The 26,508-nt window shown below is 39.5% G+C and overlaps 1 protein-coding gene across 1 annotated transcript; it reads left to right on the forward strand.

The window, feature by feature from the left end:
* The first annotated feature begins 428 nt into the window (after positions 1-428).
* sars1 (seryl-tRNA synthetase 1) lies at positions 429-26,508 on the forward strand. Its single transcript, XM_043716720.1, has 10 exons — positions 429-528; positions 1,767-1,847; positions 3,798-3,956; positions 11,791-11,934; positions 14,769-14,924; positions 16,690-16,911; positions 18,081-18,210; positions 19,994-20,151; positions 23,599-23,728; positions 25,622-26,508. The coding sequence occupies exons 1-10, from the start codon at positions 523-525 to the stop codon at positions 25,774-25,776; spliced, it is 1,341 nt and encodes a 446-aa protein (XP_043572655.1). The 5' UTR covers positions 429-522; the 3' UTR covers positions 25,777-26,508.

Genomic DNA, 26,508 nt, shown 5'->3' on the forward strand with positions numbered 1-26,508 from the left:
CTGACAGCAGGTGCAGCCTCATTCCTTTGTTTGGGGGAATTGATAAAACTTTTATTTTTGAAGCAGTCATACTGTATATGGTAACATGCGAATAGAATTCAACTCTTTTAATTTGGAAAAATGAAGCGCTATTGTTTTCAATTGTGAACAGTTATTCTCAGACATTCAATGTTCTTTGATCCTTAAAATGTTTAATTTCAAATTGATGAAATTAATTAATTCTGTATGACCTGTAGAAATGAGAAAAATCTAAAGAAGGGAATTTTGAGAGTTTGCTTCATAGCATACCAACCAGCTTATTTAAGTTAGATTTATATAAAATTATTCTCTGATATAAGCCAAAACCTGCAAATTCAAACCAGTGTTTTACACTGCTCAGGTCTGACCATGCTTCTTGCTCCTCAATTGTACATGCACCTGGTATTGTTTGTGCTAATGCCTTTCTATTTTTAAACAGGTCGGTTCCGCGTCGACAACTTAAACAAATTGAAAAATCTGTGCAGTAAAACAATTGGAGAGAAAATGAAGGTAACTTAAGCTTGTCTACCTTCATGATTACCAGGTCATGTAATAGTCAATATTGGCTTCCACTCAGTGTCGTAATGTGTTCTGTAGCAGATCATACATACAAAATGGGCTGTCTTACTGGAGGGACAAATAAGTGGCAAGAAAGGGGAGGAATTTGCAACTTTATAGCCACTTTTATATTTTGTGGATGTTCCAAAGTGCTTCACAGATATTGAAGTGAAAATCATAGTTGTAAAATAGTTAAAACTGGCAACCCATTTCCATGGACTGAGCTCTCCAAAAAAAGTAAAAATGATCACACAATCTATGTTGGTTATCTTGATTGAGGAGTAAATGTAGATTAGGAGAGTTGACATGTTTTCCTTTAGTACTGCTATGGAATTGTTTGAGTTCACCTTGGAAAGGAATGCAGAGCCTTGCTTTAATTTTTTCTGCAAAAGTGGCTGCCTAAATTATATATGTAACTTTGAGTTGTACTTCATTCTATGATCTTCTAACACTGAGATAGGAGTGATACCACAGAGTGAAGGATTTACATTTGTAGATATTATTGATCTTGATTTCCCCAAAAAAAGCCTTTGACAAATTATCACATTGATGGCTATAATGTGTCATGTGGAAATAGTGGTCAAAGTTTGAAGAAAATAGCAAGTTGGCTACTGGAGCGTGTCCAGCGGAGATTCACACGGATGATCCCTGGAATGGTAGGCTTAACATATAAGGAACGGCTGAGGATCCTGGGATTGTATTCACTGGAGTTTAGAAGATTAAGGGGAGTTCTAATAGAAACTTACAAGATAATACATGGCTTGGAGAGGGTGGACGCTAGGAAATTGTTTCCGTTAGGCAAGGAGACTTGGATCCGTGATTGAATGGCGGAGTGGACTCGATGGGCCGAATGGCCTTACTTCCGCTCCTATGTCTTATGCTCTAATAAGCAATGTGATTATTAATAGTAGCAGTTTTTTCTGGAGTCCAGGCAGTAATGTCTTTTGATTTCAGCATGTAACAACTTAATATGTTAGTGAGCTCAGTGACTGACATTTGATTAAATTGTGTATTGACAAGTAAAACATTTGGTGAGTTTTGTGAATCATAATTTGAATAATTGGACTGAGACATGCTTTCATCTAACTCAGCAAACAAGTTTTGTTAAGCAGAATTGTGACTGTTTAATGTACAGCCAAATGTAATTATAAAACTACTTTAGTTTTTATGACTTAGTTTGTTTTCCACAGAAAAAGGAGCCTGTTGGTGACAGTGATAATCTACCACAAAATTCGCAGAACCTTGATGATCTCAATGCTGAAGTTTTAAGCGTGAGTGGCACTGATTCAGTTATCGTCTTCTATTTCTACCATTATTGGTGCAATACACTACTTGCTGTCATCGTTTTTAAAAATGCCATTACATTCTTTTAACCAAAAATTAACTCTCGTTATGATCAAATGTAGATGTGAATCCATTGAAGTGTTAACCTGAATATATATAAAAATGAGTCCTTTATATTATTTTTGTGTTTGGCTGAATTCTTGACTTTCTACTTGTGTATTCTATCTTTATGGCCTGGTTTACTACCTGTAATTTCGAGGGTGGCCTTGCTCCTTATTCCTAAGTTGCGAACAATGACTTCAGTAGCCAGTGACCAGAACTTGGAAGCAACAAACATTACTCAATGCATGATTTTCATTTCCTTCTTCTGATAGTTCTTCCTTCCTACATGAAACAGCTTGCATTCTGAACTGTGTCGAGCAGCTTTAGACTGATTTGTGCCTTTCTGTTTTTTTATTGAACAACTTAGAGTCTGAGTCATCGGGTCACTGTTTTGCTGTTGTAGTTGAATTTAATTGTCATTAGCTTTTGGTTTTTCAAAAAAAAAAGCAATTTGGGTTAAGAATGGAAAATATTAGTCATACACACCAAGCCCATAAATGTATGGAGGGAATAGGTTAAATTTCAGTGCAGTCTCTTCATCAGGACTGGAAATTTGGAGATAAACAAGACGCTGTGTAAAATTAAGATTACAAAGTCCCTATGTTTGTTTTTCACCAGTTAGTCATACCTAGCATAAAGGAAGATGGTTGCGATTGTTGGAGGTCAGTCATCACTGCTGCAAGCAATTATTGCAGGAGTTTCTCAATATATTCTCCTAGGCCCAACATCTTCAATTGCTTCATCAATGACCTTTCCTCCCTTTATAAGATCAGAAGTGGAGATATTTGTTAATGTGTGCACAATGTTCAGTACCATTCATGAGTCCTCGGATACAGAAGAAGTCCATGTTTGTGTGCATAAAGAGCTGGACAATATCCACACTTGGGTCGGAAAGTAACAGTAACATTCACACCACATTAATTGCCAGGTAATGACTATTTACAACAAAGAATCTAACCATCACCTTTTGATATTCAATAGTGTTACCATCATTGTATCCCCCACTAGCAACATCCTTGGGGGTACGATTGACTTGAAACTGAATTGAACCAGCTATGTAAAGATGGCGGATCAGAGGCTAGGAATTCCGTGGTAACACAGCTGCTGTCTGCCCACCTACAAAGCACAAGTTAGGAGTGTTGTGGAATCCTCTCCACTTGCCTGGCTGGAGCAATTTGAACAACATTCAAGAAGCTAGATATCCAGGACAAAGCACCCCACTTGACTGGTGCCCCATCCACCATCTCCAACATTCATTCCCTACACCATGAATGATTAGCTGCAGGATGTTCCATTTACTGGATGCATTGTGGTAACTCACAAGGCACTTTTGGCAATACCTTCCAACCTGTCACTTCTACCAGAAGAACAAGGCAGCAGATGCAAGGGGACATCGCCAAATGCAAGTTCCCCTCCAAGCCACACACTGTCCATGCTGCTCTTCATTCTCACTGGGTCAAATTTCTGGAATACTCTGCCTAACAGTCCTGTGGCTGTCCCAAAGATCGATCCAATGGTACAAGAAGTCAGCTTGTCATACCTTTGTCAGTGTAATTAAGGATGAACAATCAATACATCCACAATGAATGGACAAATGATCGAAACTTATTGCATTTGTTCAGTAAATGATTTTGTCTTTTAGCACTGAAATTTATTTTTACTTAATTGCTTTTTTTCAACTGCATATGCACGAGACATATAATTGTAAGTAGACATTACACATGTTAAAGTTAGTTTTCTGTTACAATACAATTTAAGTTGGCTAATACAAATAATTTCAGTCATATTTTCTTTAACTGCAAACTATCTATATTTGGAAAATTTTACCTTTTCAGGATTTAAGTGTAACTCAGATCAAGAAAATACGGGTTCTCATTGATGAAGCTATCACCAAGTGTGATGCAGAGCGTCTGAAACTGGAAGGGCAAAGGATGGACTGTCTGAGAGAAATTGGTAATATCCTACATCCCTCCGTACCCATCAGCAATGATGAGGTAAGAACAAGGCTCATCTCATGACTGACCTGACTTATCATCAGCTTATTTGAAGGTCCTAGTTTCATTATATGCAGGTGAATGTGCAGGAAGGGAAACAAACTGTTTAGAGTAGAGTTCACATTCGGATGGGTCACTTTTAAAGGTAAAAACAAGGACTGCAGATGCTGGAAACCAGACTCTAGATTAGAGTGGTGCTGGAAAAGCACAGCAGGTCAGGCAGCATCCGAGGAGCAGAAAAATCGACGTTTCGGGCAAAAGCTTTTCATCAGGAATAGAGGCAGGGTGCCCAGAGTTGAGAGATAAATGAAAGGGGCGTGGGGGTGGGGAGAAAGTAGCATAGAGTACAATAAGTGAATGACCCCACACCCCTCTCATTTATCCTCCACTCTGCAGGCACCCCTGCCTCTATTCCTGATAAAGAGCTTTTGCCCGAAACGTCGATTTTCCTCTTCCTCGGATGCTGCCTGACCTGCTGTGCTTTTCCAGCACCACTCTAATCTAGACTCTGGTTTCCAGCATCTGCAGTCCTTGTTTTTACCTGGTTGATTTTAACCCCTCTCATTTATCTCTCCACTCTGCAGGCACCCTGCCTTTATTCCCGATGAAGGACTTTTGCCCGAAATGTCGATTTTCCTGCTCCTCGGATGCTGCCTGACCTGCTGTGCTTTTCCAGCACCATTCTAATGTAGACTCTGGATCACTTTTAAAACAAGGCATTGACTTATAATAAAGATGTTGACATGAGACTCACTGAATCTATTAAAAATGAAAATTAAGACAAGATTGATCACTGCTATCTGCCCCACTTAATATTTTCTTCAATGAAGGGATCGATAACATTATTAGGTTGCTTTGAAATATATCTTACAGGTATTGTTGAAAATATTTTAGTACTTTTGTTTTGCTGATAATGGCAGAACTACTTGAAAATTTATTACAACTTGAACAACAGGCTTGCTGATAGGTTGTGATAATGAATGTTCCTAAACTTGGTAGCATAAGGAGTAGGTATTCCATTGTTGGATCATGTCATACTTTGGATCTTCCCCTGCACAATTGCTTCTGTTTGGGCAGTGTTCTCTTGATTGTGCTGAGAAAGCCTGAGAGCTTTTTGTATGTCCTGCTATGGTGTGTCTTGACCATCGTCCCTATGAGAGCTTATAAGAGTGGGGCTTTTCCCACACAGTACAGGATCACACTGTGGGATGGATTTGTGGCAGAAAGGGAAAATGCTTCATCTGTATACTTGTTTATTGAAACTTCTTATGTGAGGATATTGGTAAAGCAGTTTCTGCTACTTAAAGCAAAAGACTGCTATGTAAATCTGCTACATCACATTGGTCATATATTGTAGAATATCACGAATGCTGTTTCAAATTAGCCTGTCCTGTGTAAGCCTGTCCACTACATTGAAACTAAATACCTAACATGTAATTCATGTGGAAACTTTGAAAGAGCTAAGGATGACAGCTGCAGGCAGGCGTCACCAAGAAAGCTCATGTGAAAGTACGCTCTCTTTAGTCTTTAGTCTTCCATAATTGAAGTGAAGAGAAGCAAGTAGCTGCTGCTGACCTGAATACATTCACCGCTGGAGCCATTGTTACAGTCATGTGTAAAGTTATATCTGTGACAACTCAGGGTGTACCATGTCACTCCTGGTAATTTTATTTTTGTCCATCCAATGAACTTGTCTGTCATAATTTCAACAAATTAGTCTGAGGATTAGAGAGCAGGAAGATCTTTTTCAGATTGCTGTAACTTCAGGATAACATGCTGACCAATGGAATTTAGGCAAAAAAGAAATCCCATATTTAATCCAGTTAACAAACCTGAAAGGTCTCTTTATTTTCTTCTTCGTTCATAGGGTTGGAATGTTGCTGGCTGCTCCACTATTTTTTGAGTTGTCCTTTGAGAAGGTGGTGAGCTGCCTTCTTGAACTACTGCAGTTACTTTGTAGGAAGACCCACAATGTTGTTAGGAAGGGAGCCCCAGGAATTTGATCCAGCAACTCTGAAGGAGCACTGATATATTTGCAAATCGGAATATGGAATGGCTTGGAAGGCAGGTTGCTGGTGCTTCCCTTGTCCTTCTCAGTGGTTGAGGTCATGGGTTTGAGAGGCACTGGAACCTTGGCAAATTTCTGTTATTTATCTTGTCGATGATACACACTCCTGAGCATCACAAATTGTTCATGCTTTCATGCCTTACTTTTGTATCTCCTAACTCTTCAGAAATTCTGATACTTTTATCTTTTTGTTCCCAAATCACTTGTTGTTGCTGCTCACCTAAAGTTTAAGATTGTATCAAAATGTTAAAAATCTCCAACAAAAGAGCATCTAACCATTTCCCCTTGATATTCAGTTACATTATCATTGCATAATCTATGACTTTTCAAATCTTGGGTGTTACAGTTGACCAGAATCTGGACTGAACCACTGGCAAACCATCATTTGTCACCCGTCCCTCATTGCGATTGAACTGAGTGGCCTGCTGGGCCCTTTCAGAAGGCAGTAAAGAGTTAACCACAGTGCTGTGTATCTGTTGAGCAGAATTATGACCCTTTGTGATAGACAGACATTTCTGGATGGGGAAAAGTCTCTGGCTATCCACTCTATCTATGCCTCTCAATACCTTGTACACCTCTATCAGGTCACGTCTCACCTTGCTTCGCTCCAATGAGAAAAGCCCTCTCTCCCTCAACCTTTCTTCATAAGACATTCCCTCCAGTCCAGGCAGCAACTTAGTAAATCTCCTCTGCATCCTCTCTAAAGCTTCCACATCTTTCCTATAATGAGGTGACCAGAACTGAATACAATATTCCAAATGTGGTCTAACAAGGGCTCTGTAGAGCTGCAGCATAACCTCACAGCTCTTAAACTCAATCCCCCTGATAATGACAGCCAACACACCATACACCTTCTTAACAATCCTATCAGCTTGGGTGGTAACTTTGAGGGATCTATGGACATGGACCTCAAGATCCCTCTGTTCCTCCACACTGCCAAGAATCCTGCCTTTAACCCTATATTCTACATTCAGAGTTGACCTTCCAAAGTGAATGACTTCACACCTTTCCGGGTTGAACTACATCTATCACTTATCAGTCCAGTTCTGCGTCCTGTCAATGTCCCGTTGCAAACTATAATAGCCCACCACACTATCCACAACTCCACCGACCTTCGTGTCATCAGCAAACTTACGAACCCACCCTATCACTTCCTCATCCAAGTCATTTATAAAAATCAGAGGTCCTAGAACCAATCCCTGTGGAACACCACTGGTCACTGAGCTCCAGGCTGAATACTTTCCATTTATTCACTATTCTCTGTCTTCGATGGACCAGCCAATTCTGTATCCAGACAGCCAGATTTCCCTGTATCCCATGACTCCTTACTTTCTGAATGAGCCTACCAACGGGAACCTTATCAAATGCCTTGATAAAATCCATGTGCACCACATCCACCGCTCTACCTTCATCAACATGTTTTGTCGCATCCCCAAAGAATTCAATGAGGTTTGAGGTATGACCTGCCCTTCAAAGGGCCTCAAACTGCGTTTTTCCAAGTAATCATAAATCCTGTCTCTCAGAATCCTCTCCAATAATTTGCCCACCACTGACATAAGACTAACTGGTTTGTAATTCCCAGAATTATCCCTATTCCCTTTCTTGAACAAGGCAATAACATTTGCCACCCTCCAATCATCTGGCACAACTCTAATGGACAGTGAGGACACAAAGATCATCACCATAGGCGCAGCAATCTCTTCCCTCGCTTCCTATAGTAACTTAGGATATATCCCATATGGCCCAGGGGATTTATCTATCCTTATGTTTTTCAAAAGTTTCAGCACATCCTCCGTCCTAACATCAACCTGTTCTAGCATATCAATCTGTTTCACGCTGTCCTAAGAAACTTCAAGGTCCCTCTCAGTTGTGAATACTGAAGCAAAGTATTCATTAAGGACCTTGCCTACTTCCTCTGACTCCAGGCGCAAGTTCCCTCCACTATCCCTTATGGCCCTACCCTCACTATGGCCATCTTGTTCCTCACATAAGTTTAGAAAGCGTTGGGGTTTTTCTTAATCTAACCCACTAAAGCTTTTTCATGTCCCCTTCTAGCTTTCCTGAGTCCATTCATCAGTTCCTTCCTGACTATCTTGTAACCCTCTGAAGCTCTGTCTGGTCCTTGCCTCCTCGACTTTAAGTTGCCTTCCTCTTGACTAGATGTTCCGTTTCCCTTGTCACCCAAGATTCTTTCAACCTGCCATCCCTTCAGTGGCACAAACCTGTCCAGCACTATCAGCAAGTGCTTCCTAAACAACTTCCACATTTCTGTTGTGCATTTTCTTGAGAATATCTGTTCCCAATTTATACACCTCAGTTCTTGCCTAATAACATTGTAATTTTCCCCCCCACCCCCACCGATTAAATACTTTCCCACACTGTCTGCTCCTATCGCTCTTCATGAGTATAGAGATCGTAACTCTCTGACCTTTACTATCACAGAAGTGCTCTCCACCGAGAGATCTGAGACCCGGCAAGGTTTGTTGCCAAGCACAAAATCCAAAAAGGCCTCCCCTCGAGTTGGCCCATCTATATATTGCGTAAGGAACCCTTCCTGTACACACCTGACAAAAACTGCTCCATCCAAACTATTTGAACTAAGTAGGTTTCAGGCGATATTAGGGAAGTTAAAGTAACCGAGGACAATAACCCTGTTACATCTGCACCTTTCCAACAATCGCCTCCCAATCTGCTCCTCTGTGTCTCCGTTGCTATTGGGGGGGGCGGGTGGAAAACTCCCAATAAAGTGACTGCTCCTGTCCTGTTTCTGATTTCCAACCATACTGACTCTGGAGACAAACCCTCCTTGATGATTTCCCTTTCTGCAGCTGTGATACTATCTCTGATTAACAATGCCAATCCTCTACCTCTTTTACCTTCGCGCCCTCTCTTATTCCTTTTGAAACATCTAAACCCTGGAACATCCAACAACCATTCTTGCCCGGGTGATATCCAAGTCTCTGTAATGGCCACAACATCGTAGTTCCAAGTACTGATCCATGCTCTGAGTTTGTCACCCTTATTCCTGATACTTCTTGCATTAAAATAGACACACTTCAGCCCATCACACTGACTGCACCTTTGCCCTATCAAGTGCCTATCCCTTCTCACAGACTCTCTGCACGCTATATTTTCCTGTTCATTTCCTACTCCATCATCTGATCCATAGCTCAGGTTCTCACCCCCCCCTGACAATCTAGTTTAAGCCCACCTGAAGACCTCTAGCAAACCTCCCGCCCAGGATATTGATGCTCCCTCCAGTTCAGGTGCAATCCGTCCTTCTTGTACAAGTCCCATTTTCCCAGAAGGTATCCCATAGATCCACATATCTAAAGTCCTTCCTCCTACACAGTCCTGCAGTCACCTGTTCATCTGCACTCATTCTCTATTCCTTGACGATGCTAAGCAATTCGACAACAAACTGATCAGATTTAAGTTCTGCAGACCCACTACATCCAGTCACAAATGGTAGTGGGCAATTAAACAACTCGCTGGAGGAGCGGGCTGCAGAAATATCCCCAATCTCAATGATGGAAGAGACCAATAATCAGTGCAAAAGATAAGATTGAAGCATTTGTAGCAATTTTCAGTAAGTGCCAAGTGGATGATCCATCTTGGCCTCCTCTAGTGATCCCTAGCATCATATATGCCATCTTCAGCCAATTTGATTCACACCGTGTGATATCAAGAAACAGTTGGAGGCACAGGATATTATAAAGGCTAGGGACCCTGACAACACTTCAACAATAGTACTGAAGACTTGTGCTCTAGAACTAGCTGGTCCCCAAGCCAAACTGTTCCAGTACAATTGCAACACTGGCAACTACTCGACAATGCAGAAAGTTGCCCAGGTATGTCCTATACACTAAAAGCAGGGCAAATCCAACTCAGTCAATTATCACCTCATTGTTCTACTTTTGATCATCAGTAAAGTGGCATAAGGTGTCATCATCAATATAGCTATCAAGCAACAGCCGCTCAGTAATAACATGCTCAGTGATACCCAGTTTGAGTTGTACCAGAGCTACTCCGCTCCCAACCTCCTTGGTTCAAACATGGACAAAAGAGCTGAATTCTGGAGGTGAGTGTGACAGTCCTTGTCATCAAAGCTGCATTTGACCAAGTGTGGCATGAAGGAGGTGTGGCAAAACTGGAATCAATGGGTATCAGGAGCAAACTCTGCACTGGTTGAAGCCATACTTGGCATATCAGAAGATGGCCATGTTTGTTGTAAAGCAGTCATCTCGGCTCCAGACTCCACAGTGAGGTATTCTCTGCTCAAACATCTTCAGCTACTTCAGTAATGATCTTCCCTCCATCATAAGGTCAGAAGTGGGGATGTTAGTTGATGATTGCACCATGTGCCGCACCTCAGATACTAAGACAGTCCATATTCAAATGTAACAAGATCTGGACAATATCCAGGCTTGGGCTGATAAGTGGCAGTAACATTAGTGCTGCATAATGCCAGGCAATGACCATCTCCAATAAATATGACCATCTCCAAGAAGTGACAATGTAACCATCACCCTTTGATATTGAGTAGTCTTACCATTACTGAATCCTGCACTATCAACATCCTTGGGGTTTGCCATTGACCAGAAACTAAACAGGACTCATCATGTAAATATAGTGGCTACAACAACAGGTCAGAGGCTAGGAATACTGTGGCAAGTATCTCACCTGAGCCTATCCACCAGCTACTAGGCAGAAGTCAGGAGTGTGATGGAATAATCCCCACTTATCTGGTAGGGTGCAGCTCCAAAAACACTCAAGAAGTTTGACCCATCCAGCTCAATGTAACCCAGTTGTTTGGCATTACATCCACAAGTATCCACTCCCTCCACAAGTATCCACTCCCTCCACAAGTATCCACTCCCTCCACAACTGAATGTACTATTTACAAGATGCACTGCAGAAATTCGGAAAAGATCCTTCAACAGCAATTTGCAAACCCACGACACGTTCACCTAGAAGGACAAAGGCAGCAGATACTTGGGAACATCGCAACATGCAGGTTTCACCACAAATCACTCATCATCTTGACTTGGAAATATATCACCATTCCTTCACTGTTGCTGGTTCAAAGTTCTCCCTAAGGGCATTGCGAGTCTACCTACAGCACATCGACTGCAAAGGTTTAAGAAAGCAGCTCACTACTACCTTCTCTATGCAACTGGGGATGGGCAGTAAATGCTGCCCAGTCAGCAACACCCACACCCACCAGTAAATTTTTAAAATTGAACCTACCTGTACCACACTCCTGGACCGTGCATTCCATTCCCTGAATACTGACTGAATGAAAAAAATTTTCCCCTCAGTCTGTGCCTTCTTGCTATTGTTCTTTTAACGAGCAGATCATTTTCTCCCGATCTACTTTATCCAACCTGCACATATTTTTGAAAACCCCTATGGCATCTCCTCTGAGCTTCCTTCTGTCCAAGGAGAACAGTCACAAGTTCTTCAATCTATCCTCATAGCTAAAGTCCTTCATCCTTAGAATCATTCTTGTAAACTGCTTCTGCGCTCTCCCCAATGTGTTCCCATCCTCCCTGACACCCACAACTATACGTAATAATCCAGCTGAGGTCTAAGAAGTGTCTTAAACAAAAATTCAGTCATCATATTTGTACAAGGATTAACAATTATTGTCACCTGTCTGTAAGATAACGTGCAGTTAATTATTGAAAGCTTGCATGTTCAGTTTATATCTGTTTTTGAAAAATGGTGAAGATTTAGAGGATGCCTATATTCCCCCTTTTACAGGATGTAGACAATAAAGTGGAGCGAACATGGGGAGACTGTACAGCCACAAAAAAGTATTCCCATGTTGACTTAGTGGTCATGATTGATGGTTTTGAAGGAGAGAAGGCGGCTGTAGTGGCAGGGAGCCGAGGCTATTTCTTGAAGGTGAGTTTAAACGCATTTAAATAACAAATGTTTTGAAAAGATTTTGCATCAATCTGTAAAATCTTCCCTGTATAATTGAATACAAATAGCACCACACCCGAGAAAACTATTGAGGTTTTTCTCTCCATTTCTCCTCTACTGTTTGATTTTGAGTGTTCTAAGTCCCTAATTGTTAGTATTCTGGTTAACGATCTAATAATCCTGCACTATTCAGGCAACATTTAATGTATGGGTGCCAACTCGGGTATCTGACTTCTGAAATACACAGTTTACATTTTATTCTTTTGAAAATGGCCTGTTTTACTGCCAAAAAGAAACAGATATTTTCCAATCACATATTACTGCATACCTGTGGAGTAGGTGGGACTGGAACCCATGCCTCCTAGTCCAGAGAAAGGAACATTATTGCTGCACCACTAGCTTTCAATGTTTGCTGAAGATTTTTGCTGTTACACATAACCGAAGTACCACTTGGTAGTGATAGTATCTGGACTGAATTTGTACATTCTATTCTCATTTAGCTCAGGTACTCAGTATTCAGTATATATGTGCCATGAGCCGTCAAGGAAACTGAGCATATTGGTAGTCAACTTAGCTACATCTAACTCTCCATCTGAGTACTGGAGAAGGTTCATCTTAGGAACACGATCAGAGAAAATAGAGGATTGTTAACTGATGAGTGATTTATCAGCAACTTTCCATCATGACATCTCCTTCCCCAAATCCCCGTATACAGTGGGTGAATATTCTAAGATGACCAAATTCAGGGGGTTTCATGTTTTGCTTGTCTGTACTGACTTAAGTCAAAGTACAAGTGAAGAAGCATTTGGTCTCTGCGTCTCTAGGCATGGGAAAGAAAGGATCAACAGAGAGACCTGCTTCTCATCCCTAAAATCTCAGGTATTTTTCCTGTCCTGGACTGTGTGTAGTAATAATAATAATAATAATAATAATAATCCCACTAATATCTAAAGAAAATAGTGGTGGGGCTGATCTGGAAGAGATTGTCCAGTATTTTCTTTGTTATTCACCATTGATAAGACCAAGAAAGAAGTTTTATTGAAGTGATCCTTTATCGTTTAAAATGATTATAATTATAATACCATCTACTTCTGTTCAAATGTATAACTGTGATTTGTAATGTATTAATGTGCAATGAAATTAGGATTATTAACACAGCAGAGGCAATTACTTTGTATATTTTGAAAGATTTTTTCCATGACTAGTTATTGTAATTTACAACAGTTATTTTAAGATGCCTGAAATTAGGTTATTTTTAAAATTATATTTTGATTTCTGAATTTCCTTTTGCATTTGTACGGTGTGCAGTGCAAATTATCAGTTTTGCACATTGCGTTTATATTTCTGTAGTCTAAAAACTACAAGAAAGGAAAATATCTGTAGTGTTCAGTCAGCTGTAAAGGGATTACTTTTGTATGTTTTTCCTCACTTTGCACAAAGTAAATCCACTTTGGTCCCTGCTGTGCAGGTCAATGTCTGTTTCCTTTTGAAATGGTTACTAAGTAGTTTTCATCTATGAATGAGGAAACGCTTGTATTCTTCAAATAAACTTTACCTTGCCAGAAGAGGGATCAAAAGGAAAAGGAAGTTGGTCCTGATGCGAAAGTGAGGACTGCAGATGCTGGAGATTAGTATCAAGATTGGAAAAGCACAGCGGGTCAGTCAGCATCCGAGGAGCAGGAAAATCAACGTTTCGGGCAGGAGTCTTTCATCGGGAATGAGGCTGTAAGCCTCGGGGGTGGAGAGATAAATGGGAGGGGCTGGACTTGGGAGAAAGTAGTTGAGAGTGCAATAGGTGGCTGGAGAAAGGGGTAAAGATGATGGGTTGGAGAGGAGGGTAGGGTGGATAGGTGGGAAGGAAGACTGATAGGAGGGACAGGTCACGAGGATGGTGCTGAGCTGGAAGTTTGGAATTGGGGTAAGGTGGAGGCAGGGGAAATGAGGGAACTAGTTGGTCCTGATATTCAGTTTCATCTTTGTTGTTACGACACAGGGTAAACCCCTCTGCTAATTTAAACCAGCAACACAGAAAAGAATCACCCCATGCTATAATCTGTTAAATTTCGAGAGGTAAAGAACTATCCCAGAGGTCACTATTTAAAGTAAAAATTAACAACTTTATTCTTTCCAACCGAGAATATTAAAACTAACAACTATTTACAACTCCTTTGTCTTAAACGTATCCTTTACCTCTCACTCTACAATACTATTCAGATTTGTAAAAATTCTGATTATGATTTATGAAAAAAATTCAACTTTCAAAAACCAGTCAGCTGTTAAATCTTCTCTTTGTGTCTTCCTCTGCAGATTTTCCTCTGTCACCTTTTCTGTTTTCTGCTGCACAAATTTCTTATAGACAGGTACCTTTCAGAGAGCTGTTCTGCTGGTAGTCTGTACTTGCTGGTGTCTTGGCAGTTCTGCCCCTAACTGTTCAAAATGTTGGTTTATACCCCAAGACATCAGATAATTTCATTGGTTTTAATATTATCAAAATACTTATCAAATTTGATTGGAATTTGGTATCTTGAGGCATAATTTAAACTGATTGGCCGAATTTGAATTTTGTTTTGTATCATGGCAACACCATCGGCTGCTCGCTGTTTCAACCAAGTGTTAAATTGTTATCTTGTTCATGAGTCTCTGTGCTTTGTCCTTGCTAGCTTTTCAACTCTCTTTAAAGGTACAGCACCTTCATAAAGTGTACATTGCCAAGTGATTTTTGGCAGATTCAAGTTTAGAAGTATTGTTATCTACAAGAGGATTCAAATCATGATTTGTGAACTGTATTTAATGCTTTGGTCCTGTTTTTACAGGGTCCCTTGGTATTTCTAGAACAAGCCCTGATCCAGTATGCTCTACGGTGCCTGACCAGCCAAGGCTATACTCCACTTTATACACCATTCTTTATGAGAAAAGAAGTAATGCAAGAAGTGGCCCAACTTAGTCAGTTTGATGAAGAACTCTACAAGGTATTAAAGTGTTGAAAGTGCCTTATCCAGTAATAAATAACAGTGAAAGAAAAATGTTTTTGTAATCCTCTTTTGGAATTCAATTTTGGGCTCTTCTGATAGCTTGCTCAATGTATATACAATGCATACAATCCAACAGCCCACCAAGCCTGCAATGATTCGTAATCTTTATTTAGACCCACTACCTGTTGTTCATATTCGGTTTCTATCCCTCTGTTTGCCTCCCATTCCTGTCTCCATCAAGATACGCCTTAAACATTGCTAATGTGCCTGCTTCCACCACCTCCACTGGCAGTATGTTCCAGGTGTCCAGCACCCTCTGTGTGAAAATATTTCCCTGCACTTCTCCCCTAAACTTTTCCCCTCGCCTTGAACCTGTGCCCTCTTGTGGTTGACCTTTCCACCTTGGGAAGAAACTTCTGGCTCTCCACCTCTGTCTATACCTCTCATAATTTTGTAGACCTCTATCAGGTCACCCATCAGCCTCCACTTCTCCGGTGAAAACAATCCGAGTTTATCCAACCCTCCAGACCAGGCAACATCCTGGTAAACCTTATCTGCACTCTAACCAAAATATCCATGCCCTTCTGGTAGTGGGGCAACCAGAACTGCATTGTTATGCACTGCCTAATTTATATTGAGCCATTTGGATTGGAAGATTCCAGGTTTTTGATGTTGACCTGGTCTTAACCAGAACATCATAGAGGACACTGGATGACCTGGAGTATCAAAAATTCAGATATGTTTCCTGTCCCTGGGTATCCATTGTGACTCCTTGAAGAGTGCAATGTGTGAATGTTGATGTTACTGCAGTACATTTAACTGTACTGTTCACATGGTTAAGTAATGTGAAGGTAACTACTCTCTCAGCTGAAATATGAAAAGTAACTGCAGTGATCCAGCTACCATAGAACTGATGGCATCATTTGACTGTACTCTTGTTTCGGAAAGATTGTCTTCCAGAAATAAATCATAAATTAAGTTTCTATCTCTACCGATGGTGCCTGACCCGAATAGTTCCAGGAATTTAGTGTTTTTATTTCAAACTGTAAAAATAGATGCAACAAATACCAAAAAGGACATTTCAACAGAAGTGTCTAGATAGTAACAAAAAGAGAGAATACCCACTGTGTCCTCTGTCAACATAAAGATACAGAGCCCATCACTCCTCTTGCTGAAAGCAGCAGACACTGGGTGAGGCTGTGACCTCCAAATTCTGTAGGACTTAGTTCATCATTGTATCAGAAATCATTGTTCAGAAAACTTCAACCTTTCTTCAAAATATTCTTCAGGATCTTTGCCTTTATAAACTGCCAAAAGCCGTATTTACTTTCTGATGGCTTGATAATGAAAACTGTGCAGTATGTGAGAGAGGATTTGATAAATGCTCTAAACAATAATATAATCTTTTCTGATTTACACTCTTCCCATCTGCTTAGTAAAAGCCAGAACCTTATTTGTTTTATCTTCTGAAATCTACAGCTACACAGTGCTTATAAGCTGTATCCAGTGCAACTCCATATCTTCCTTAGTTAGGAATAAGCAGCTATTGTTGTACTTAATGCTTATTTCATTTTTCACTCCCATGCCAAATGTTTTAGCTAAATAATCCTTTGTAAATAAGTGCAATTTTCTTTTAGTTTATGTTAGCTTATTATATTCAGTAGTACAAGCAAAAATCAGCACTTAAGAATGCCAGAAGGGAAATGATGGGGTGCAGAAATCTGTTCTTTAACTGAAGTGCTAATCCCCATTTTCTCATTAGGTTATTGGAAAAGGCAGTGAAAAATCGGAAGACAGTTCAATTGATGAGAAATACTTGATCGCTACTTCTGAGCAACCAATTGCAGCTTTTCACAGAGATGAATGGTTAAAACCTGAGGATCTTCCGATTAAATATGCTGGACTTTCCACCTGCTTCCGTCAGGAGGTTGGCTCCCATGGCCGTGATACTAGAGGAATCTTCCGTGTTCACCAATTTGAGAAGGTAAATCAAAATATTTGTAAATATATTTGGTATTGAAGACAGCTCAGTCAATTATACAGTGTGTCATGACATCAAGTAATGCGGCACTACCCATATTTTGTTTCTGATAACACCGATTCCAACATAAGGTTACTATTGTTTGGCTTGGTGTCCAATGGTAGGAGGAAAAATGGTCAGCTAAGGTTTTTCCACCTGATTCTCCTCTAGGAGGTATATGTGAGAATTTTAGGGGAGGTAGATGTATTTGAATGTAGTTGCCCTGAATTCCATTAAATCAATGGGTAATCGGTGCAATGCATAATTATGGTGATGTAAGTGAACTACCAGTGGTCCAATAGATTAGTGTCTAAGCCAGAAAGAAGGTGGTTGGGAAGAAGACTGGAAGGAAATAATTATCTTGATCACTGCAAAGTAACTCACCTCCTGATCCTCCAAAGCCTATCCAGCATCTACAGGGCAGAAGTCTGGAATGTTTTGGAATACTGTTCACTTGCCTGGATCAGTAAGGTTCCAGCAGTACTCAAAATATTGACCAACCGTTCAGGACAAACCAATCTAACTGACTGGAACCCTATCTACCACTTTAAACTTTCATTCCCTTCACCACTGAATGCAGTGTCAGAAGTGTTTACCCTCTGCAAGTTGCATTATTGCAGTTCACTAAAATTCCTCCAGTAGCAGTTTCCAAACTCTCAACCTCTACCACATAAAAAGACAAGGGCAGCAGGCGCCACTGAACACCACCTTTTCAAATTTTCCCCAAGTCGTACACCATCTTGACTTAAACTGTGTCACTGTTCCTTCACTATCACTAGGTTAAAAATTTGAAACTGCCTCCTTAACAACAGTGTAGGAACCTACACCAAATGAACTGCAATGGTTCAAGGAGGCAGTTCAACCTCCATTTTTTTAAAAACAGTTGTGATTAGCAGCAAACGCTGGCCTAACCAGAAATGCCCACATCCCGTGGAAGAATTTTAAAAAATACATTTTATTACCTCAAGATCAGTTTTACTATAGCAGCAGTAAATGCTTACGTTAAACACTTCCATTTAACAGTAGTAGTTTGTGAAGAGTATGTCAGAATTGTAAATCAGTAGATTTGATCAGCTAAGATTGATTCACAGCAGAGAACTTCCTCGGCGTAAATCTGTGTTTTTTTTCCACAGATTGAACAATTTGTTTTTGCTTCCCCTCATGATAATAAATCATGGGACGTTTTCGAGGAGATGATCGGAACTGCTGAAACATTCTACCAATCCTTGGGCATTCCTTACCGCATTGTAAATATTGTATCAGGTACTTGAAAAATCATTATAGTTTCTTTGAATGGTGGTGAGGGTTGAACATCTTTAACATGATTCTTGTCATGCATTATATTCAAGACCAATAATTTCCATGTTGAATTCATTGAAAGGTTAAGTACCTGTTGTAAATTTTGGGCGAAATATGGAGACTAAGGTCATTATGTGTTTCAGTCATCTATGTCCCCATAAAAAATGTTTATTATTTCAAAAGCTAATTCCACTTATCTGTCAGAATTTGAGACACTATGGACAACTTTTCTGTCAAATAGATAACTAGGAATATGTTACTGCATAATGCACAAAAGAATTTTTTAAATTGTCAGTGTTCAGTGGTAGTGTGTAATGAATGAATGTATTTGTAAAGCATTATCTGCTCAATCTTATATTAAAAATTTAGTAGTTTAAGTGATGCACTTAGACTTCCTGTCAGCATTAACTCACTTCCTTTGTTTCTTTTTTCCGAGAGTGTGTGCTGGAAAAACACAGCAGGTCAGGCAGCATCTGAGGAGCAGGAGAATCGATGTTTCAGGCCTAAACCTTTGGGTTTTTCTTTGTCAAGTTGTTACAATAAATGTGAGAGTGTGGCAAATCCTAGCAAACTTTGTTTCAGTTGCAGCATCTGTTCTCTGATTGTTGTGGTAACTATAATAGATATCAAAGAACTAATGAACTGTGTAGTTAATTGAGATGGTATTAGAGAGGGTGCAGAAAAGATGCACATGAATGGTTCCAAGGATAAGGAGCTTCAGTTTGAAAATAGATTGCAGAGGTTAGGACTGTTTTGATTGGAGAAGGCTGAGACAAGGTCTGGGCGAAAGTGAGGACTGCAGATGCTGGAGATTTGAGTCGAGTGTGGTGCTGGAAAAGTATAGCAGGTCAGGCAGCATCCAAGGAGCAAAAGAATCAACGTTTCGGGCAAAAGCAATATTTTGAGACAAGATCTGACCACTGTATTGAGAATCTTGAAGGGGTTAAATGGTGTGGATAGGGAGAAACTTCCCACTAATGAAAGGATTGATAACAAGAGGACGCAGATTTAAAGTAAGTGCCAAAATGAGCAAATGTGACAGGAGAATAATTTATTGATATAGTGAGTGGTTATGGTCTGGAATGCACTGCCTGAGTGTGGTCGAAGCATTGAGTCATGGACTCATACAGTGCAGTGAAGGCCATCATCCCATTCGGTATGCATCAACAATAACTACCACTAAAGGCATGCAAATCCCAATTTCCTGCACTTGTCCCACATCCCTGAATGCTATGATATTTCAAGTGCACAACCAAATATTTTTCAAAGGTTGTAAGGTTTCCATTCCAGATTCTCAACATCGTCCAAGCAAAAAAAAAAGTTGTTTCTCAAATCCTCTCCGAAACCCCTGCATCCCCCACTCCAAAACCATGACCCATCAACCAAGGGGAACAGCCACATTCAAGTGAAGCATTCCGAAGGGAAGTATAATGTTATTCAAAAAGGAACAACACGCAGGGTTATGGAGAGAAAGCAGGAGAATCGCAGTCAGTGAAATGCTCATTCAGAGAACTGCAGACACAGAGGGCTAACTGGCTGCCTTCTACACTATTCAAAATTCTGTGAATTTCTTGAAAGGATAGGGGCAGAGTTGAGAGAGGACAGACCTTGTGTCTCCTGATCTTGTCTACTTGATTCCATGTAGAAAATGTTTCCACATGAAATTATACACTTTTATTCCATTTGATTTATTTAACTTGCATCATAAGCTGATCTGAAATGTGTTTTGTTTATTCTTCTCTGTTAGGTGCCTTGAATCATGCTGCTAGTAAAAAACTGGACTTGGAAGCCTGGTTTCCTGGCTCTGTGGCATTCCGAGAGCTAGTGTCTTGTTCTAACTGTACAGATTACCAAGCACGAAGGTTACGAATCAGATACGGGCAAACCAAAAAAATGATGGACAAAGTGAGTCAACAGATATAAGATGATTCAATGGTGCAATGCAACACACTGTCCTTTCATTTTGAAAATACAGAGTAAAATTGATGAAGTAAAAACAATGCCCATATAATTATAATGCTATTAAAAGCACTTTACAGCCATTATTTGTGGATGCGAGACAAGAACACAAAGATATTCTTTCTTGCACAAATTGACACTAAATTTGTTTTTTTTAAGGAAGTGTTGATTCCTTAATGGGATGTTGCTGCTAAGGTCACTGTTTGGTACCCATTCCTATTTGTCCTTTTAACTGAATGACTTGTGAGGCCATTTCAGAGGGCAGTTAAGAGTTAATTGCTATGAGTCTAGAATCAAAATTCAGCAAGACCAGAGAAGGATAGCAGATTTCTTTTCTTCAGGAATTTAAAGACTTTAGTGAACCGTAGAGTCATACAGCATGGAAACAGACCCTTCGGTCCAATTAATCCATGCCGACGATATTCTCAAACGAAACTAATCCTACTTGCCTCTGTTTGGCCCGTAACTCTCCAAACCTTTCCTATTTGTATATTTATCCAAATGTTTTTTAAATGTTGAAACTGTACCTGCATCCACCACTTCCTCTGACAATTCATTCCACACATGAACCACTTGCTGTGTTTTAAAAAGTTGCCCCTCGTGTCCTTTTTGAATCTTTCTCCTCTCACCTTAAAAATATGCTGGCTAGTTTTGAACTCAGCCACCCTAGGGAAAAGATCCTTGACATTCACCTTCTCCATGCCCCTCATGATTGTATAAACCTCAGTAAGGTCACCCCTCAACTCCTATGCTCCAGTAAAAAAAGTCCTAGCCTATTTTTATTGCTCAAACCCTCCATCTGGCAACATCCTCATAAATCTTATAACTTTCTACAATATGATAATATCCTTCCTATAGCTGGGCGACCAGAATTGCACACAGTACTCTAGAAGAGGGAACACAAACGTCCTGTAACACCTCAACATGACTCCTATGCTCAGAGGTCTGAGCAATGAAGTCAAGCATGCTAAATACCTTCTTAAGCACCCTGTCTACCTACAACGCAAATTTCAAAGAATTATGTACCTGTACCCCTAGGTCTTTCTGTTTTGCAACACTACATGACAATTGCTGAAGGTTTCATGGTCACCATTACCAGGACTAGATTTCAATTCCAGATTTATTAATTGAATTTAAATTGCACCAGCTGCATGATGGGATGCAAACTATGTCTCGAGCATTAGTTTGAGTTTCTGCATTACTAGGTCTCATGATATTACTGAGGAGAAAGTGAGGTCTGCAGATGCTGGAGATTAGAGCTGGAAATGTGTTGCTGGAAAAGCGCAGCAGGTCAGGCAGCATCCAGGGAACAGGAGAATCGACGTTTCGGGCATAAGCCCTTCTTCAGCCCTTTTCCTGAAGAAGGGCTTATGCCCGAAACGTCGATTCTCCTGTTCCCTGGATGCTGCCTGACCTGCTGCACTTTTCCAGCAACACATTTCCAGCTCATGATATTACTACAGCATTACATTCTTCCCTCTTCAATTGGTAAATTCATATTGGCAAAGTGTTCTTGTACAGTGTCTAAGTAACATTGGACTGGATAAAGTAAGTACTGTGATTGACAGTTCTCTAGCCTGGTTGTCTTTAATTAAGCTATTGGATGGTAAGAATTGAAGTGTTCCTTTTAACAATATAAACTTCCTTTGTCTTGATGAACAAAGCAATTGTCAAAAAGGAAAGAGAGGGAGAATTTTAATTGTACTTCTGCCACTTGGAATATTCTGAAGAAATTCGCGTTCAATAAGTTGCTTTCATTTTGTTTCTTCGTGGATGTTGTGTGTTTATTGCACATTCCAAATTACCCTTATGTGGCAGTAAACTGCTGCTTCAAATCAGTGGAATTCACATATAAAGGTGCCTGGGATGTTTCAGTTTCTGGTCCATAGTCTTTCATCAATTAATCCCCCACCGGCAGGGTGGATTCGGTACAACTGAACAACCCTTATGATCCTTGGCTTAAAGAAAATGACAGGGATATTCTGGACCTTGGTGATACAGATTGTGGTAACATGCAGTTAATTTGCTGCTGGTGGCCCAAAGCACCTCATGAATTCATTAATGTCCAATTTTGAACGGCTAGACTGATTCTGAATCTATCCTGTTCGGCATGATGATTCTGCCATTCAACACAATGGAACACATACTCAGTATGAAGCCAGGTCATCATCCCCACAGACAGCTTTACGATCAAAACTGTCATGGACGAAAAAACCTCAATAGGCAGAATGGTAAGTTGAAACTTTATTGCTGGAACAGCACAGCAGGTCAGGCAGCATCCAGGGAACAGGAGATTCGACGTTTCGGGCACAGGCCCTTCTTCAGGAATACAGAATGGTAAGGGTGAGGCTAAGTAGTTTTTTTCCTTGTTTTGGTTTTCTCACCACCTAACACAGGCTCAGTCTGGTAGCTGTGTCCTTCAGTACTCTATATTCGTGGTTAGTACTGGTGCTGGTTAACCACTCGTGGTAACATCTGCAGCTTGAGTATGTTTTGTGACGATATATCCTCAGTACTTGGAGAGGTATCAATATCCTGTTAAATTATGGTATGACTACAAATAAGTTCACGTTTTCAGGAAGCCCTTAATAATCGTAGAATCTTTGACCCCTGGTATGGTTGTTTTTGTTGTTAGCATGGAAACATTCCAGTTACTTTGACACATCCTCATCAGTCTGGTTAAGGGGAGGCACTCTGTCAAAGTCCTTCCTTATGTACTTAATAAACGCTTACCAAAATATTGGGAAAGGATCAAAATAATAATTTAAAAGCATATGGTATCAGGTAGGAAAACCTAAGCGGAAGAAAATATTTTTATTAAATAGAATTTTGGTTGATGTATTTATAACATATCTAAATCAGAACTTATGATGGACTTGTCACTTGACATACTCAGGTGTACAGTTTGGAAGTTCTTGAATGAAAATTGGTACTTTTGTATTTAGTAAAACAAAAGAAAAATGTGAAAGTGTATAAACCAAAGCATTAGAATCAGTCTCTCAAATCAAGAAATTCTGGTTATGACAGTAAGTCAGTCGCAATTGATGAGGCAGCTAGCTTGGCTCTTTTCTCAGAGAAGAGAAACAACCAGGATTTCTAGTCGTCTTGATGTCTCTTAAGTAGTTCTTAGTGGAGGTGCATGTGGTTGGATATCAAATGAGTATTTAAATGATCTGCCCCAGCCAAAGCTCAGATATGATTATATGAGCATACTGGTGGAGCACCAGTGCTTGTGAAACTGTAGGAGCCTTTATTACAGGATTAATTTAAGGTAGAAAATTGGAAGGTGAAGAGAAAAAAGGCCCATTGATTTAAAAGAGACTTCTTTTATTTTAAGGTTGTAGTTAAACAAAAAAAATGCACTAATAAATATCACATCACTTGTCTTCCCAGGCTGAATTTGTGCACATGCTAAATGCTACAATGTGTGCAACAACTCGTGTTTTGTGTGCTATCTTGGAGAATTACCAGACTGAAGAAGGGATCGTGGTACCAGAATGTCTAAGGCCATACATGCCACCAAGTAAGTATCCATGGGTGTAAGAGTCTGACAGACTAAGTGATCAGTGTTCAGCCCTTGTCCTACCAGCAATACGACTCAGCTTAATGAAAAAGAACAGTGGAGTTATACTTGCTATTCTGGCCAATATTTATCCATCAATCAACGTCAAACAAAAATCGTTATCACATTGCTGTTCATAATGTGCATATTGACTGCTCTGTGACAACATTACAACAATAGCTAACTTCAAAATTGTGTCAATTGAGACACAATCTGCCTAAATCTAGTTAAATGCTTTAAAATAGTTTGAAGTTATTATCAGTCTTTGGTACAGTATGAGATGTCATGAATATAACAATGGGATAAATAACGAGCCAGTCAGTAGCTACTAGTCAAATGGTATTAGATTAATATTTAACCAGGCTATTATGGAATAAGTCAAATAGGAGTAATGAGCTGGTTCTGAACTGGATGAGTTGAGAGAACTGGATGAATTGATCAAAGAAATGTTATGTTATTGATATGAAGGTAGGGGCTGAGATCATTTTAATAGATATGGAAGGGAAGGTGAAAGAATTTATAAATAGTGATTGAGAAGATACTGAAAATAAGAAAACAAAGAAATCCAATCTGAGGTTCTAAAATGTCCTATGAAACTAGTTGAAATCAGTGTTAAATGATAGAAGCATTTGGAATTAGATACAGCAAACTTTTTATTAACTGGTACCTATGGGACCAGGAGTATGCTGGTTGATCAAATATTCTGGATAATCAAAAAGTCCATATAATCAAAGTGAAAACACACATTAAGTAATAGAAATGTAATACAGAGGTTATACATATCACTGTTATACATTTATTTACAGCAGAAATCATTTAAGTAACAATGCAACTTTGCCTTAATTAAAATTTATCAGCAGAGGGCCTTCTCACTCTAAACTTCAACTGACACTCTGCAGTAGATTACGATATTTGAGAAGACATTGACTCAAAACTGAATCAACTGTTGATACTTCATGTTGCCATTCAATTGAACAACAAATATATTTATACTGAGGCAAATAAGTTTTAGAAACTATAATAGTTGGACAGAATAATACAGTAAACTTCATAGTATTTGTATATAACTTCTGCCAGTTTATTGACAGTGCTGGTTTCTCAGGTGTCAGTTAAAACAAACTTGGCTGCATTTGCAGTAGTGCATTCTATGAGTGCAGGATATGTTGCTAGATCTGGATTACTAATGGATGTGCTTTTGGTAAATGACGTTTTCTCAGCCCAGACTTGTTGAAAATTGTGAAGTTTCTTTCACGGATTTACTGTTATTTGCTTGAGGCCAGTGCATTATGTTTTAACAAATATATATAGATTCACTGAGAAATTTGATATTCAGCACTACAGATTACAAGGTTCTCTGTTTAGTCTTGACTGAGGAAGCAGTTGGGACCATGACCATTAGCCTGATCACACTGAAGGCAATCAGAAGGAAAATCACCCCAAACATTTTCTGTTGTCATTGTGAAGTGATTGGAGCTGGAAGATGCACATGTCTGAGGCAAAGTGAGGATTGAATCAGACCAAATAATTCAATAACCTGCTGAACACACTTTGTGTGATATCAAAGTGATTACATTTTACAAAGAGTGCTTACCAGATGCTTCAGCAAGATGAAGTAATTCCAACGGAAATGAGAATAATTTTCTTAAATGTTATAATTGCTTTCTAAGCGTGTAATGTATTCTTCAACAAAGCAAAGCTTATCTCCAACTGATGTATTCAATTTCCTTTGATTGTCTAACTTACAATTACAGGAAATTAAAGCTACAGTCTTATGATTAGTTGATTCTCTGAACATTAACTGTTAAATGAAGAGTTCATCTTCCTCCACCCACAAACATATGCTATATTCAATAGGTTTGACTGAGCTGATCAGGTTTGTTAAGCCTGCACCAATTGACCAGGAACCATCAAAAAAACAGAAGAAGCAGCAAGAAGGAAGCAAGAAGAAACCTGCATTCTCTGATACCGGTTTGGAGAATAAAGTACAGAATATGTCTGTCCATAATTAATGGATCCTTTTAACTAAATGGTAAAATTATATTTGGTGTACTTACTGTCCAAATTAATTATTCTTGTGGATGACATACTTTACATGGATTTCCATTACAAATAAAACCACCGAAACAGACTGTATCTAATAGTAATAATGTGCATCTCCTGGAAAGATGATCATTTACCTGAAGTGTAGAAAATTTTATGAAGAGTTTGCTGCCAATGTATGTTCATGGAATATGGAATTTTATCTCTTCAATTATTTACAATAATAAATAACTACTGAATCACGTAAATTTAACTTGTAGGTCTAAATTATTCCAATTTTTATGTAGTTAATTGTAAAGTGTATCACACTTTATAATTAACATCGTGAAATGCATCCTGACTAGGGCTATAGTTGAACTTCATTAGGAATTGCATTGTTAAGCAATACAAATTTAATGGTGAAAATTTTCTGTTTTCTTCATGTCACATTATATTTACACATTCAAGTTAGCCAGGCTCCGATATTATCCCTGTTTTTGTTTCGCTGAGCCAGTTGTCCTTAAGGTATTAGTGAATGCATGACATATAGTCTGTGACTGCAGGATACAGGGCTCTACCTGACAACTATGAGCAGCTTCCTGGCTTTGTGTCTGCACAGCAAGACAAGACAATGTGGGGATTGGGGGATGACCATGAGCGATGGCTTCACCTAAAGAAGGGGCAGTGCTCCGAAAGCTTATGATTTCAAATAAACCTGTTGG

This window comes from Chiloscyllium plagiosum, chromosome 26, assembly GCF_004010195.1.
Source record: "Chiloscyllium plagiosum isolate BGI_BamShark_2017 chromosome 26, ASM401019v2, whole genome shotgun sequence".
NCBI lineage: Eukaryota > Metazoa > Chordata > Chondrichthyes > Orectolobiformes > Hemiscylliidae > Chiloscyllium > Chiloscyllium plagiosum.